Genomic DNA, 12,215 nt, shown 5'->3' with positions numbered 1-12,215 from the left:
AAGAAAATGCACTGATTCTTTTGATAAAAATCAAGCACTCATTTTTTTTCATGATCAAAACAAACATAAATTCCTTGAACAATCACAATTTAAAAAATGGACTGAAAGCTGAAACAAAAAATGTGGATGTGCTCTTTGGAGAATGAAGCTTCATCTAATTTTCCGTAAACATGGAGAGGCCTGTGTTAGGAGTAAGAAAACACTGTCAGTTCTTCTTGAGTAAAGTGGTTTTTGAGTTTTTAGATAAGTATCAGTAACAGTATATTAGTCTGGCACTTTTAAATCTGAACACTTGAAAAAATCAAATTTTAAAAGATACTTTTATTTTTCATCACTTTGAGCATGAAACACAGGGTTTAAGCCACTTGCCCAGAGTAAGAAGTAGACCATGACCAGTATACAATTTTACTAGAAATATAATGTATAAAATACATAAAATAAATAATATATAAAATACAGAACTACCATGTAGAACTAAGCAAAACAGGATGAGAGGATGTGCCTCCAAATGACCACAAACCCCATATATACTTCCCCTTCATCAGGCACACGTGAATTTAGGATATAAATTCACACAATACTTTTCTTAGAGCTCTCCTGACCGACAACCTTACTTCATTTTTTGATTCCACTGTAACTTTAATTAAGGGTAAAAAGCCACAAATTCAATATAAATGCATGTGCTGCAGCATGTTCACAAAAACTTTCTGTATCATGGTGGCAGAAAACAGATTGTCCCCACACACTCCTGCCAGAAAAGAAAATTCCAGGAAGCTACTGAGACAGATGTCAAGAGAATCAGTAAGAGAAAAAGGGAATGTCAGGAGAAAAATATGCAATTTTAAAGGACAAAGGAGGCAGGACGAGTAAGTGTGCTGCAGCCATTGCCTACATTTCAAGAGAGACAAACAATACAGTTTCCAGAGAACAGTTTGCTGTGGTTATTTTTTCCAAGAGCTCTGCATTTACCTGAAGTGCAGCTCAAGAGATGAGGGTAAGGCAGGTTAAGGGCTTGTGGATTTCCACCGAGCTAGTGGATGTTATGGAGAGATTCAGATGGGCAAAGGTGCTGCACATGAACCCCTGAACCTTTTGTACCACAGCTGAGCCATGCTAGTTTATACACAAAAATGCATTTACCCACTTGCCAGCAAACTACCTTTCTTGAAACAACATTACATCTGCACTTGACTGGAAGATGTTTGTGACAAGGGAGTTCTTTGCCCATTTCATGCCACAATGAGCAATTAGGAATTTGGGGATCTAAATTACATTTTGCAGGGTGCCTAGGAGCCAACCTCTGCAAAATGGATGTGAAGTGCTCTGAAGAGGTCACTAAGCACACACTAGTTTGGAACTCTGATGGTCTGACTCCTGATCAGGCAGTCAAAGATCTTTGCTGCCTGCAGAACATCTGCTCCATCTTACATTACAGAACTGAAGTCCCACAGCAAGAATCCATTACGAGATGTCTACAGAAGCGATCTTATTCCTGCTTTCAGAACTAGGTATAATCAAAGTCATGTTTTGTCTAAATTCAGGAAAGATGAGTACCAGAGGAACACTTGTCTCCAGTTCTGTGCTGAACCCAAGTTCTTCAAGGGGGGATGTGATGTTTGCTAAAGTATAATGTATGAGAGAGGAATTCTTACCCGGACAAGTTTTTCTGAATCACCTCTCCATTTGCTGACAATGGTGGATGCTGATATGTTGAAAAAGGTTGTATTGCATTCTGTGGCAACAGCCTTAGCAAGCAAAGTTTTTCCAGTACCTACAAACAACAGTGTTTGAGAAAATCACTCTGCAAAGGAATAAAATGTGAATGTTTGAATAAATTCCCCTCATCCTACTACCAGTCAGGTAAAACCAGTAAAAAACTCATAGGATGGTTTGGATTGAAAGGGACCTTTAAATGTCATTGAGTCCAACACCCTGCAATGACCAGAGACTCCTTCAACTATGCCAGGCTGCTCCAAGCCCCATCCAGCCTGGCCTGGGACACTGCCAGGGATCCAGGGGCAGCCACAGCTGCTCTGGGCACCCTGGGCCAGGGCCTGCCCACCCTCCCAGCCAGCAATTCCTAATTCCCAATGTGCCAGAATCTGTGCCTGCCCTCTGGCAGTGGGAGCCATTGCCTGGGTGCTGTCCCTGCCTGCCTTGTCCCCAGGGGCTGTGCAGCTCTCCTGGAGCCCCTGGAGGCCCTGGCAGGGGCTCTGAGGTGTCCCTGGAGCTTCTCTGGTGCAGCTGAACAGCCCCAGCTGTGCCAGGCTGGCTCCAGAGCAGAGGGGCTCCAGCCCTCACAATATTTTGTGGCCCTTTCATGATTGTTTGTTGAAACTCAGGTAATACAGAACTGCAAATGCAGATTCTCCAAACCTGAGGTAGTGCATGCTGAAATGGTCAGATGCCTTCTGTGGCAGGAACACCTAAACATTCACAGAACAAATGGATTTCATTGCAGAGAGAGGCTTTGCAACCTGACTCAGGTGGTCCTTGTGCCCTCTGCCCCCTTCCAGCCACATCCTGGTGTCAAAGGGGGGGGCAATGGGAGCAGGGAAGCCGCACTAACAAGTAAAATACGCAGCTAGAAGAAGGCAAAGCTTCCACCCCATTCCCAAAACAACCCCTAAAAGCAGAAGAGAGGAAGGACATTTTTTACTAAGGAGCTAAACCCATGGCATAGGATTATGCCAATCTTGATTAAAATGGTCCAAGCTGAGTAAAACAGAGATCTGAGTTTTCATTCCCCTGAATTCTTAGTGTAAGTACTGTCTCTGGAAGATTCCACTATAAAAATAGCCAAGGCTCACAAGAAAGGGCAGGTTTGAGTGTCAGAGATGTACATAACCATCCAACATTCTCTCCTTTTAATTTATGTACAGAACATGCTATTTTTTAACAATCTGATCTAATTAACATTGATGATTTAAACACAGGACAAAATAAGAAGCAGCGACAAACACAGAGATGTGGTAAAAAGCTCTCCATACCTGGTGGTCCATAGAGCAACAATCCTTTCCAAGGGGACAGAATGCCAGTAAACAGCTCTGGATACTGAAGGAAAGTAATTTAGGGATTAAAAATGTATCATCTAAAACAAACTGCAAGGGATTGTGGTCCTCACCTTCACTGCTCCTAGCACATTCGAGAAACATAAGAAGTTTGAAGAGAGGCATAAAACAATGCCAAAACAATGTGACATGTATGATCTGAGTACTGAGAAAAATGCTGTGTTTATTATTTGAAATCTGCTTTCAATGTTGTTTTGTTTTTTTTTTTCAAGTGCAATTGATGTGACATTCTCTTCTGTAAATAATTTTTCATGGAACTAATATAGGTCAAACCCAGCTCTTCTTACAATGCCAAAGGTGCCAAAGAATTGGACCTAACTCATACAGTAATTATATTGAAAGGTAATTTTCCTGTAGAAGAATGCAGGTGCCATTTCAGATGGAACAGGAATAGTTCTGGCATGAAACAGGAACACCAACAGCCCTAACACAAATGGCCTACCAAGGCACAGCAATACTGAGAACTCTGAAACACCACTCTAACTGCAAGGAAACAAGCCCAACGCTGGTTTTGTCAAAGCTATTTAGCACCTTACCTTTATGGGGTAAACAACTGCTTCCTTGACCAGCCTTTTAGCTGCATCCAGCCCTATAATATCATCCCACTTCACGTTTGGCTTATGGAGATAAATGTCCTGCAACACACATCACATCTTGTTAGCAAAACTCCTTCTGCAGTCGGATAATGACTCTGGCAAAGTAAAAGGATCGACTCGGGGATAAAATAGTGGTGCTGTTAAGTGATACAGGCTGTGTTATTTAACCCTAGGTACCAGGCACCTCCCAGGAGGGAAGCACACACAGCAATCACTTCCCCTCCAGGCCCCAGTTTCCCTAATGTATTCCTAGCAAATGTAGATGCTGAGCAGATCTTTCTCAGACCTGTTTTCTGTTAGTTTGATTTAGGAACCAACCAACATATCAAGAGCAATTGGGATAAGAAGGTTCACCAGCCCTAATATTTTGTCTCTACTGCTGCAAGTACTGGATGTTTAAAAAAAGAAGCAAAAGTAATCATAGTGACACATTGGTTCAAGTTTACACCACCAATGAACTTCAGTAATTCAAATTACATCTGAATCTTTGAGCTGAAACACCTTCTGAGCCTCACTCTTCAGTGAATTTTTCTTCCCTATTTTAAACATGTTCATTTTATAGTCACAAGTTCCACAGCTCAACCATGTGCAATGTGAAAATATTTTATTTTTTTTTAAACTTGATGCTTAGTAACTTTATGGCTGCACCTATTACTTATGTTATTACTTATTATAATGTTATTACCTATTATTTATGTTATTTCTTGTGTTGTAAGTAACAGTGAAAACAAATCTATGTACTCCACTCTATGCAAGATTTTATATGCTGCAAGAAAAGCTGTGAAAAACTCTGCAACAGGAAGAAATTTTCCCCTTAAGAATCTATCAAAAGATAGATGGCAATTAGTCTATGCCCTGAAACACTCACTAAATTAATTTCATTTAATTCATTCAGCTTCACAAATCTTCTATGAATCTTTCCATTTGCCTTTATAATATTTTGTGGCTTTTTGTGTTCCAGGGGCTAATTGCAAAAAATATCACATCCTCAGTACAAATATTCAGGATAAATTCTGCTCTCCAACAAAAATAGTCCACATAGACTGGAAAAAAATTATGTGGTTGCATCCAAGGGGAAAAGTTAATACAATTAGAAACAATTATTTATATAGAATAGGTTATACTTTCCCTGTCTATTAACAGTGAATTAAGATGAATCAGATTTCTGCCATTAAGTAGAGACTTACATAACTGTTTCCAAATTAAATTAGATTGTGTTATGAAATAGATATAACATGCTATTTATTTGTATTGATTTATACAGTGTTGATTACCATAGCAACTAGGAACATACCATAATGGAGCACAATTCAAAAAACACACTATAACAAATGGAAAGCAATTTTTTATTGCTTTTTCTGTTAATGTAGCAGCAAGAACAACATTATTTTAAAGGTCTACCATAAATAAAAGACCAGACAGGAATTGAAACAAGTGAAAATTTTCTTACTTTAAGGCTGGAAATTTCCTAAGACATTTATTAAGTTCTACTAAATGCCAAACACAAAACTTGTGGACCAAGAATTTGGGCCGTACACAGATTTAAAAATCAGTCAGCAAAAGTCTTCCATGATTTTTAGAAAGATGATTTTAATCAGGTTTGCCCAAGATGTTACCACTCATGATATTTATATCCAGAAACTCACAACACTACCAAACACTGTGGTGCTGAGAATCCTTTCTGATGAGTGACTCATCCGAAAGTGGTGCATGCTAAGCATTTGTGTTTCCTGTAGCCACACATCCCCAGTGGACCAGGGCTTGTTTGTCAGGCTACACCTCAGCCCAGGAGTGAAATGAATGCTGCTGACAAGGCTGTGCTTCCCTCCAGGGGTCAAGCTGCCCATTCTGGAGGAATCCCCCAGTCTGCCCTGGGACATGGTGCATTATTGATGCTGCTCTGGCAGTGCTGGGATGAGGGTACTGCTTGCAGAGCTCACAGCAACAGCATCTCTCCACTGCACCACTGAGAATGCACAGGGAGTGCAAATCCTTTGTGCACAGGACGCACAAAGCAAGGCTCAGGGCAAGTTCTAACCCAATGGCCCTGGACTGTCCTGTGACACAGCCCCAGGGCAGGGCCTGTCCCTGTGCCGGCCCTGCTGAGGCACCTCCAGTGCTGGGGACAGCTCTGGGCCCTCAGCACAAGGGAGACACCGAGGGGCTGGAGCGTGTCCAGGGCAGGGAACGGAGCTGGGAAGGGGCTGGAGCCCCAGGAGAGGCTGAGGGAGCTGGGAAGGGGCTGAGCCTGGAGCAAAGGAGGCTCAGGGGGGCCCTTGTGGCTCTGCACAGCTCCTGACAGGAGGGGACAGCCGGGGGGGTTGGGCTGTGCTCCAGGGAACAGGGACAGGAGCAGAGGGAACGGCCTCAGGCTGGGCATGGGCAGGCTCAGGATGTACCTCAGGAGCAATTCCTTCATGGAAAGGTTTATCAAGCCTTGGCACAGCTGCTCAGGGTGTGGTGGAATCCTCATCCCTGCAGTTTAAAAGCCATGTTGTTGTGGCACTTGGGGACACGGGTTAGTGATGGCCTTGGCAGTGCTGACCTGATGACCTTAGATGGCTTTTCCAACCTAAATGATTCTCTGGTTCTAAACCATGCGGGGATACCAGGGTCTAATACTAATTTCGGTAGATGCTATCTAGTAGATACATTCAGAACAGAGATATTGCTGTGATACTGGCACGCTGCCCACAGTGACTACAGCCCTGTGCCTGGAATGGAACTGCACCCAAAGGGTGGAATCAAGGTTTCTCCCATCATCTGATCACAGCTAGATAAAACATTAGATAATAGTTAGTTTTAGCTAATATATTTAAATCTCTCTTCCCAGTGAAGTATTGCACTTTTTTGTGTAGCAAAAAGGAAATCCATGACAGTCTGCACAGCATGATTAAATTGCCTGTTCCCCATTAGAAATGAATGGACTTAATTATTTCCTCCCACTGTGCATCAGAAAGAAACATCATTACATGTAAAGAGATGACTTGTTGGAGAGCCATGCGGAGGGAAAAATAACTTGCACTATCAGTGACAGTAAAAAGAAGCAAACAGCATTCCCACATGACAAAGATAACCAACATCTCTCTACAACTGATATGGAGAGCGGCTCTTACTTTACTCACAACCACTGCAAGTTCTCTCATCTCACCAGTCATGCCAGTAAAAGCACTAAGAGGTTTCAATAATCGTTCCTAAAAGAGAAAAACATAGGTTCTTGTCAGACTGCAAGTATTTTTAGACAAACTATTATATAATTTTTTAGTTGTAGTAATACCAACTTTTAAGGTTGCAGAAATATGTGTAATAATACAAATTTTAAAGAAAACCATATTTGCAGTGTCATTTTCCTCTGACAGAATCTAACCCTAATCAACATTAAAATGAGCAACTTTCTTATTGCACTTAAAGTCCTAAATACAACCTACATAGACTAAGAGGAGTGAAAAATTTAACTGTAGATCACAGTTTCGCCACATTCTCTTTCTGGATAGTTTCTTCCAGTGTAGCAAGTAACCAGGCAGACAAGCACCACGAAAGCTGGAAGCACTATCTGAGAAATTCCGGCTTGTGTGTGGAGTGTTTACAGAAAATTTATCTCCTACATCAAAATTCTATTGTAGAGACATACTGAGCTGAAAGGAACCAGGATTTCACTCCCAGAAGTTCTGCAAGTGTCTGCAATTATTTTTTCATATTAAGGCCTCCTTTTTATTTGTTGCCTTTCATATTCAGAATAAACAACCACTATCAAGTATGGCTGTCCCTTCAAGGAGGAAATACACCTCTCAGAAATCCAAGGCCTTTTTTAGCACTTGGGAACAAAACCAACATTGTTGCAGTATTTTGTTTTGCTCCTGGTTGTGCAAAACTCAAGTTCATATTCATTGGATGGAAATACAAACAGAAACACTTACTGATGGATCTGGATCACAATTAAGGCTGTTCAAGGGAATTCCATCTGGTGGCACTCTGACAGCATCCTGAATCATCTTGCGGTAGTCAATTATTTGGCCCTAAAGGAGAAAAATGTTGCTGTAGGCTTTACCATGGTGGTAGCACTACTCTTAAAAATACACTGGACCAAATTTTGCTTGCAATTACAGCAGTGTGTTTCCTTACTGCATATACAGTCCTAGCTATGGCAAAAATTTACCCCAAAAACTGCGGTATCAATGGGGATAGAACACATAACTCAGTCAATTCAATAATTTAACTGCAGAGCCTTTCATTACCTCATTCAGGAATTCAAAATTTATCTTCAGTCTTAGTTATTTACCACTGGGCTTTAAAAAAAAATAAATATTCCTCTCTGAGTATGTTTGAAATAGTATTTAAAGCAAAAAGTGCCTCCTATGCAAAGAATTAATTTTTTTTATACAAAATTATAAAACCGACTATTCAGCTGACTATACAGAAACATTTTTATATAAAAATTGAGAAAAAACCCTACCATTTGGTATTTTTTAAAACCTCTGTGCTTTTTTTTCCCCACATACATATTTCTCTGAGAAACCACATACCAGGTTTCCACCAACCTTTCTTGGGTGAGAGCTGTCTCCTCCAGTTTTGCCGATTCCTGAGATGCTTAAGCCAAAATCAGATTGATCCAGAGTATCTGCACCATCACTATTCTAAAGAGAAATGACTTTTAAAACAGATGTGTTGCCAAGTAAATGGATTGAAGGTATTATGTGATAGGTATCATTCCCTCTCTTCACAGAGGCCCAGATGAAGTTCCAAGAGAAATACTCATCATTTAAACACCATGGTAGATTTAATTGGACTTCACCTAACTGGTGACAGCAGTGAAAGCCACAGCTCTGGAGCTCAGCAGTGAAGTTATTCCATGTACTGAACAGAAAACTGCATTTTACATAAGAAGCAGCTCTTATGCACAGTGGAAATGACAGGCCAAGTAAAAGGTACAGCATGTCACCTCAGAAATGAGGAGCTATTTTAGGAGCTATTTTAGTAACTTCACAGCATTTACTGCTGTAAAATCCAAAAGGCAAAGTTTTGCAGTATTTTTAGGGGTAGCAATAGGTCGGAGAAGAGTTCCTCTGGATGCAGAAATATAGCCAGGTCCTTAAAAAAAGGTTGCAATAGACACAGTGCTTGCCCACCAACCTGCTGTTCCTGTCCACCCTCTGTACAGGGATGATAAGAAAGTCGATTTCACAGTAATCTCACCAAAATGAGATTCTCAAACCTAAACATTACAGACCCAAATTACTCCCCGAGTCTCAAACAACTTATGCACTGTGAAGATGCTTACAACTGATACCACTTCATCCTTTATTTGTTTGTTCTGTTTTCTGGCACTCAAGAATGACTATATTGGTATTAATGGAAAAAACCTCTGATTGCTTTTACTATAGGTTGGATTATATAACTCCTTTTCCGCTAATTTTTGCCTGTGACTGCCCCCAAACTCATGGCCAGAAATTCTCTCAAGGTCTTGCACCTATAATCCTTAAATGACAAAATCAGTCAAACCCATTAGTTGCACAATTATTAATTGTGCAACTCCCATCCTCTTGCTGCCTAGAGACTTCCCAGACAAAATCCCATTTATTTCAACTGTACTGCTGCCAAGATAGAGCATGTTTAAACCTGTCTGGGGCTCTCCTTGGTGGAGGATTTAGGTTCTGCTGTACTCCCAGCTGAAGTTTTTGATACTGATCGTTGCACTGTCTGTTGTTTGACCCTTGGTACATTCTGAGAAGAAGCTGCTGTCCTAGAATAAAGAAAAAAAAAGCAAGACTTCCATGACTTTTTTTTTCTTCAAAATATCAAAAGACCCAAAGCTTCCAAATAAAGCAGCTTTAGGCTAACTTTGCTTCCACTGAAGTGATGGTGTTAATCTCAATCACAGCAGAGTTCAATGCTTACTTTTTTCAAACACCCCCCCCCCGCCACTTTACCCACACTGCAGAAGCTCTGTAAATTGTCTGCCTCTCCATTTGGGAAACAAGTCTCTAATTTCCTCCAGCACATACAGAAAAAATGCACCAGTCAGGAGCATGGCTCTAGGCTTTGGTGCTCCTCTGGTGTCACAGCATTATCTTAACCACGGTGCATATTTGCTTTTACTACGAAAATTTTCTGCCCAGAAAAACACCCCACACATATATCTCACCTTCTTGCTCTTCCTCCACTTCTCAGCTGTTGTTTATTTTCTGCTGAGGCAAAATTAATATTAAAATGGAAAATAATTAAGGATCTAAAAAGGGCAATTTGAACCTTTTCTCCCATTTAAAAATATTTTTAAGCACGCAATAATGACCTTGGAAATAATAATGCATAAACAAGAACAGCATATAAGCACTGCAAGCTTGCAAAAACTTAGTGAAAACAAACTGGTGTTGCTGAGAGTGCTTTTGCTTCAAGCTTTTTACATTTTAGCTCATTCAGTCTTAGGTTTCCCTGCTTACATTTTAAAACCAGTATCATATTCACAGTAAAATGGACACCATCAGAAATTAGATTAAGTACAATAATTTAATATAGCACACAGAATGCTTATTTAATGCTAATAATTTTTTCGTTGCTGAATTGGGAAATATGAATTTGCCTTACTCCTCTGAAGAGGAATCAAGTTCAACATAACAAGAAGAACAAATGTCGCATTGCAATAGTGGTTATCAAGCTACGTTATCTTTTGCATTATCATTTTAAACAACTTCTGTCAAAGGAGAGCTTTTTTTTCACAAAATGTCCAACTTGCAAAGCCCAGATGTGAACTCATAAAGCCAAGGATTTGTATGATGCTACCAGCATGCCCCTGGTTTCTCCAAAACACCTCTCCTGTAAATACAATGCTCTTGGACTCATGATTCTACACAATGAAATAATTCTTCCCAAACAGTTATTTCCCTGAAGGAGCTTGGGAACATGGTGAGTTTAGGGGCAGCAGAGCCCATGGAGCAACCTGTAATCTTGTGGGTGTATCTACAACATTTCCAACTCATTGGAAATGAGCATGGAAATGACCAACCTGTTACTGTAGGACTTGCCAAGAGTGGTGCAAAGAATTCAGTTGGAAGGAACACCACACCAAGGGTTTTATTTAGATATCCAAGTCTGGCAACAGGCACAATTAAGGCACGGTGAAAACTACGTGTAGTGCAGGAGAAGAGGCTGCTTGTGCTTTAGGGAAAAAGGATGATGCCTCACTGCCAGCATGGTCACAAATCTGAGCTTAGGTAATGGCAGACTACTCCATGCCTGAGAAGCTTTACTGACCAAAAAATGCATAATGAGAGCTTTTAAGTGTCCAAGAGTGGCTTTTTGGGAATTCTTTTTTATTTAGATCATGGACTCAGTCTTGCCTACTGCTCTGACTATGATGTGAAAAAATGCTTTATAATATTTTTTTCACTCTTGCCTCGTAACAAATCCTTTTTGTTATATCCTGCAGGGCTGTTCTTCCTCTTTGTATCAACAGCAACCAATAGGGTTCTAGATGTACTTGCCTTTTTCAAGCAAATTTCAGGAAAATTCCAATTACTAAACCCTTTAATTTGGAAAACACCTCTAAGACCATCCAGTCCAATCACTCCCCAACCCCTGAAGTGGCCACCATTGATCCATGTCCCCAAGTGCCACATCTACACGTGTTTTGAACCCTTTCAGGGATATTGCTCCATCACTTCCTTGAGCAGCCTGTGCCAGGGCTTGACAACCCTTTTCATGAGGAAATTTTCCCTAATGTCTAATCCAAACTTAGATCCTTCAAGTTTTTTATCACTTACTCTCATACAGTTGTTATTATGGCTTCTCCAAGTTACATTTTGTGCTCAAGTGCAAAACCATTCAGGGTCATAACAGAATGCTCATATTCTAATTTGCCTCATTCTGTATCGTTCATCCACTATTCTCTAACCATGAGAAGAAAGTGAATAAATATATCTCTGCCATTATGCTTTGTGCTTAGCTGACATTTTCCAATACCAAAGCAGCTTTCAAAAGACAGAAAAATGCCACCTTCTAGGTCCTTTATATAAAGAAAGAAGAAAAAACAGAAGGGCTCAAAGCCACCTCTTTTAATTCTGGTGTCTTGTGAGCTAGAACTTCAGATGTGTAACTGTACAGTAAATTGAACATTACATTAACCTGAACATTAAATGCTGACATACATGTCAGAGCTGTGAGCATAGCAGGGAAATAAACATTTTAGACTTTGGAAACAAAAGCTTTCTTTTTGGAACAGAGCCACATACCAGTGTCCAGGACCTTTTTGGTAATTTTAGGATACTTTTGAAATTTTACAAAATAGTAGCTTTCATATTCCATCAATATTGTCTCAAGATCAATGTTGTCACAAACTTCAAAGCCACGTAAACCTAATTTTGTCTCTTGTTCCAAAGCATTTGCAGCATCAACATACCTGGCAATTTAAAAACAAAACAAACAAGGATCAAAAAGCTGAGAGTCATCATCTTACTCTGATTTCTGAAAGAAGCAGCAAACAATGGCACTAGTAAGCATACAGTATCTTTAACCTGTCCACAGTCCTATTTTTATAGAAGTATAAACTCTAATT

At 40.3% G+C, this 12,215-nt stretch overlaps 1 protein-coding gene across 5 annotated transcripts in view; it reads right to left on the bottom strand.

Moving 5' to 3' along the window:
- Positions 1-12,215, bottom strand: part of KATNAL2 (katanin catalytic subunit A1 like 2) — a 29,398-nt gene that overhangs the window by 10,416 nt on the left and 6,767 nt on the right. For 4 of the 5 annotated variants that reach the window (XR_009115889.1, XM_058043376.1, XM_058043378.1 and 1 more), the window contains exons 3-11: positions 11,893-12,059; positions 9,810-9,852; positions 9,284-9,407; positions 8,206-8,301; positions 7,585-7,683; positions 6,784-6,861; positions 3,608-3,706; positions 2,991-3,054; positions 1,653-1,771 (exon numbers count right to left, since the gene is read on the bottom strand). Coding sequence is in view for 4 of the 5 variants with exons in the window: in XM_058043376.1 (XP_057899359.1) it covers positions 1,653-1,771; positions 2,991-3,054; positions 3,608-3,706; positions 6,784-6,861; positions 7,585-7,683; positions 8,206-8,301; positions 9,284-9,407; positions 9,810-9,852; positions 11,893-12,059 (889 nt within the window). In the remaining variant the exon portion in view is untranslated. The remainder of the gene's footprint in view (positions 1-1,652; positions 1,772-2,990; positions 3,055-3,607; positions 3,707-6,783; positions 6,862-7,584; positions 7,684-8,205; positions 8,302-9,283; positions 9,408-9,809; positions 9,853-11,892; positions 12,060-12,215) is intronic. The other variant, XM_058043377.1, reaches the window with a different exon arrangement.

Source organism: Melospiza georgiana, chromosome Z (genome assembly GCF_028018845.1).
Source record: "Melospiza georgiana isolate bMelGeo1 chromosome Z, bMelGeo1.pri, whole genome shotgun sequence".
NCBI classification, from domain to species: domain Eukaryota; kingdom Metazoa; phylum Chordata; class Aves; order Passeriformes; family Passerellidae; genus Melospiza; species Melospiza georgiana.
The sequence above is the reverse complement of the archived record's forward strand: the minus strand, read 5'-3'. Positions and strand labels throughout refer to the sequence as shown.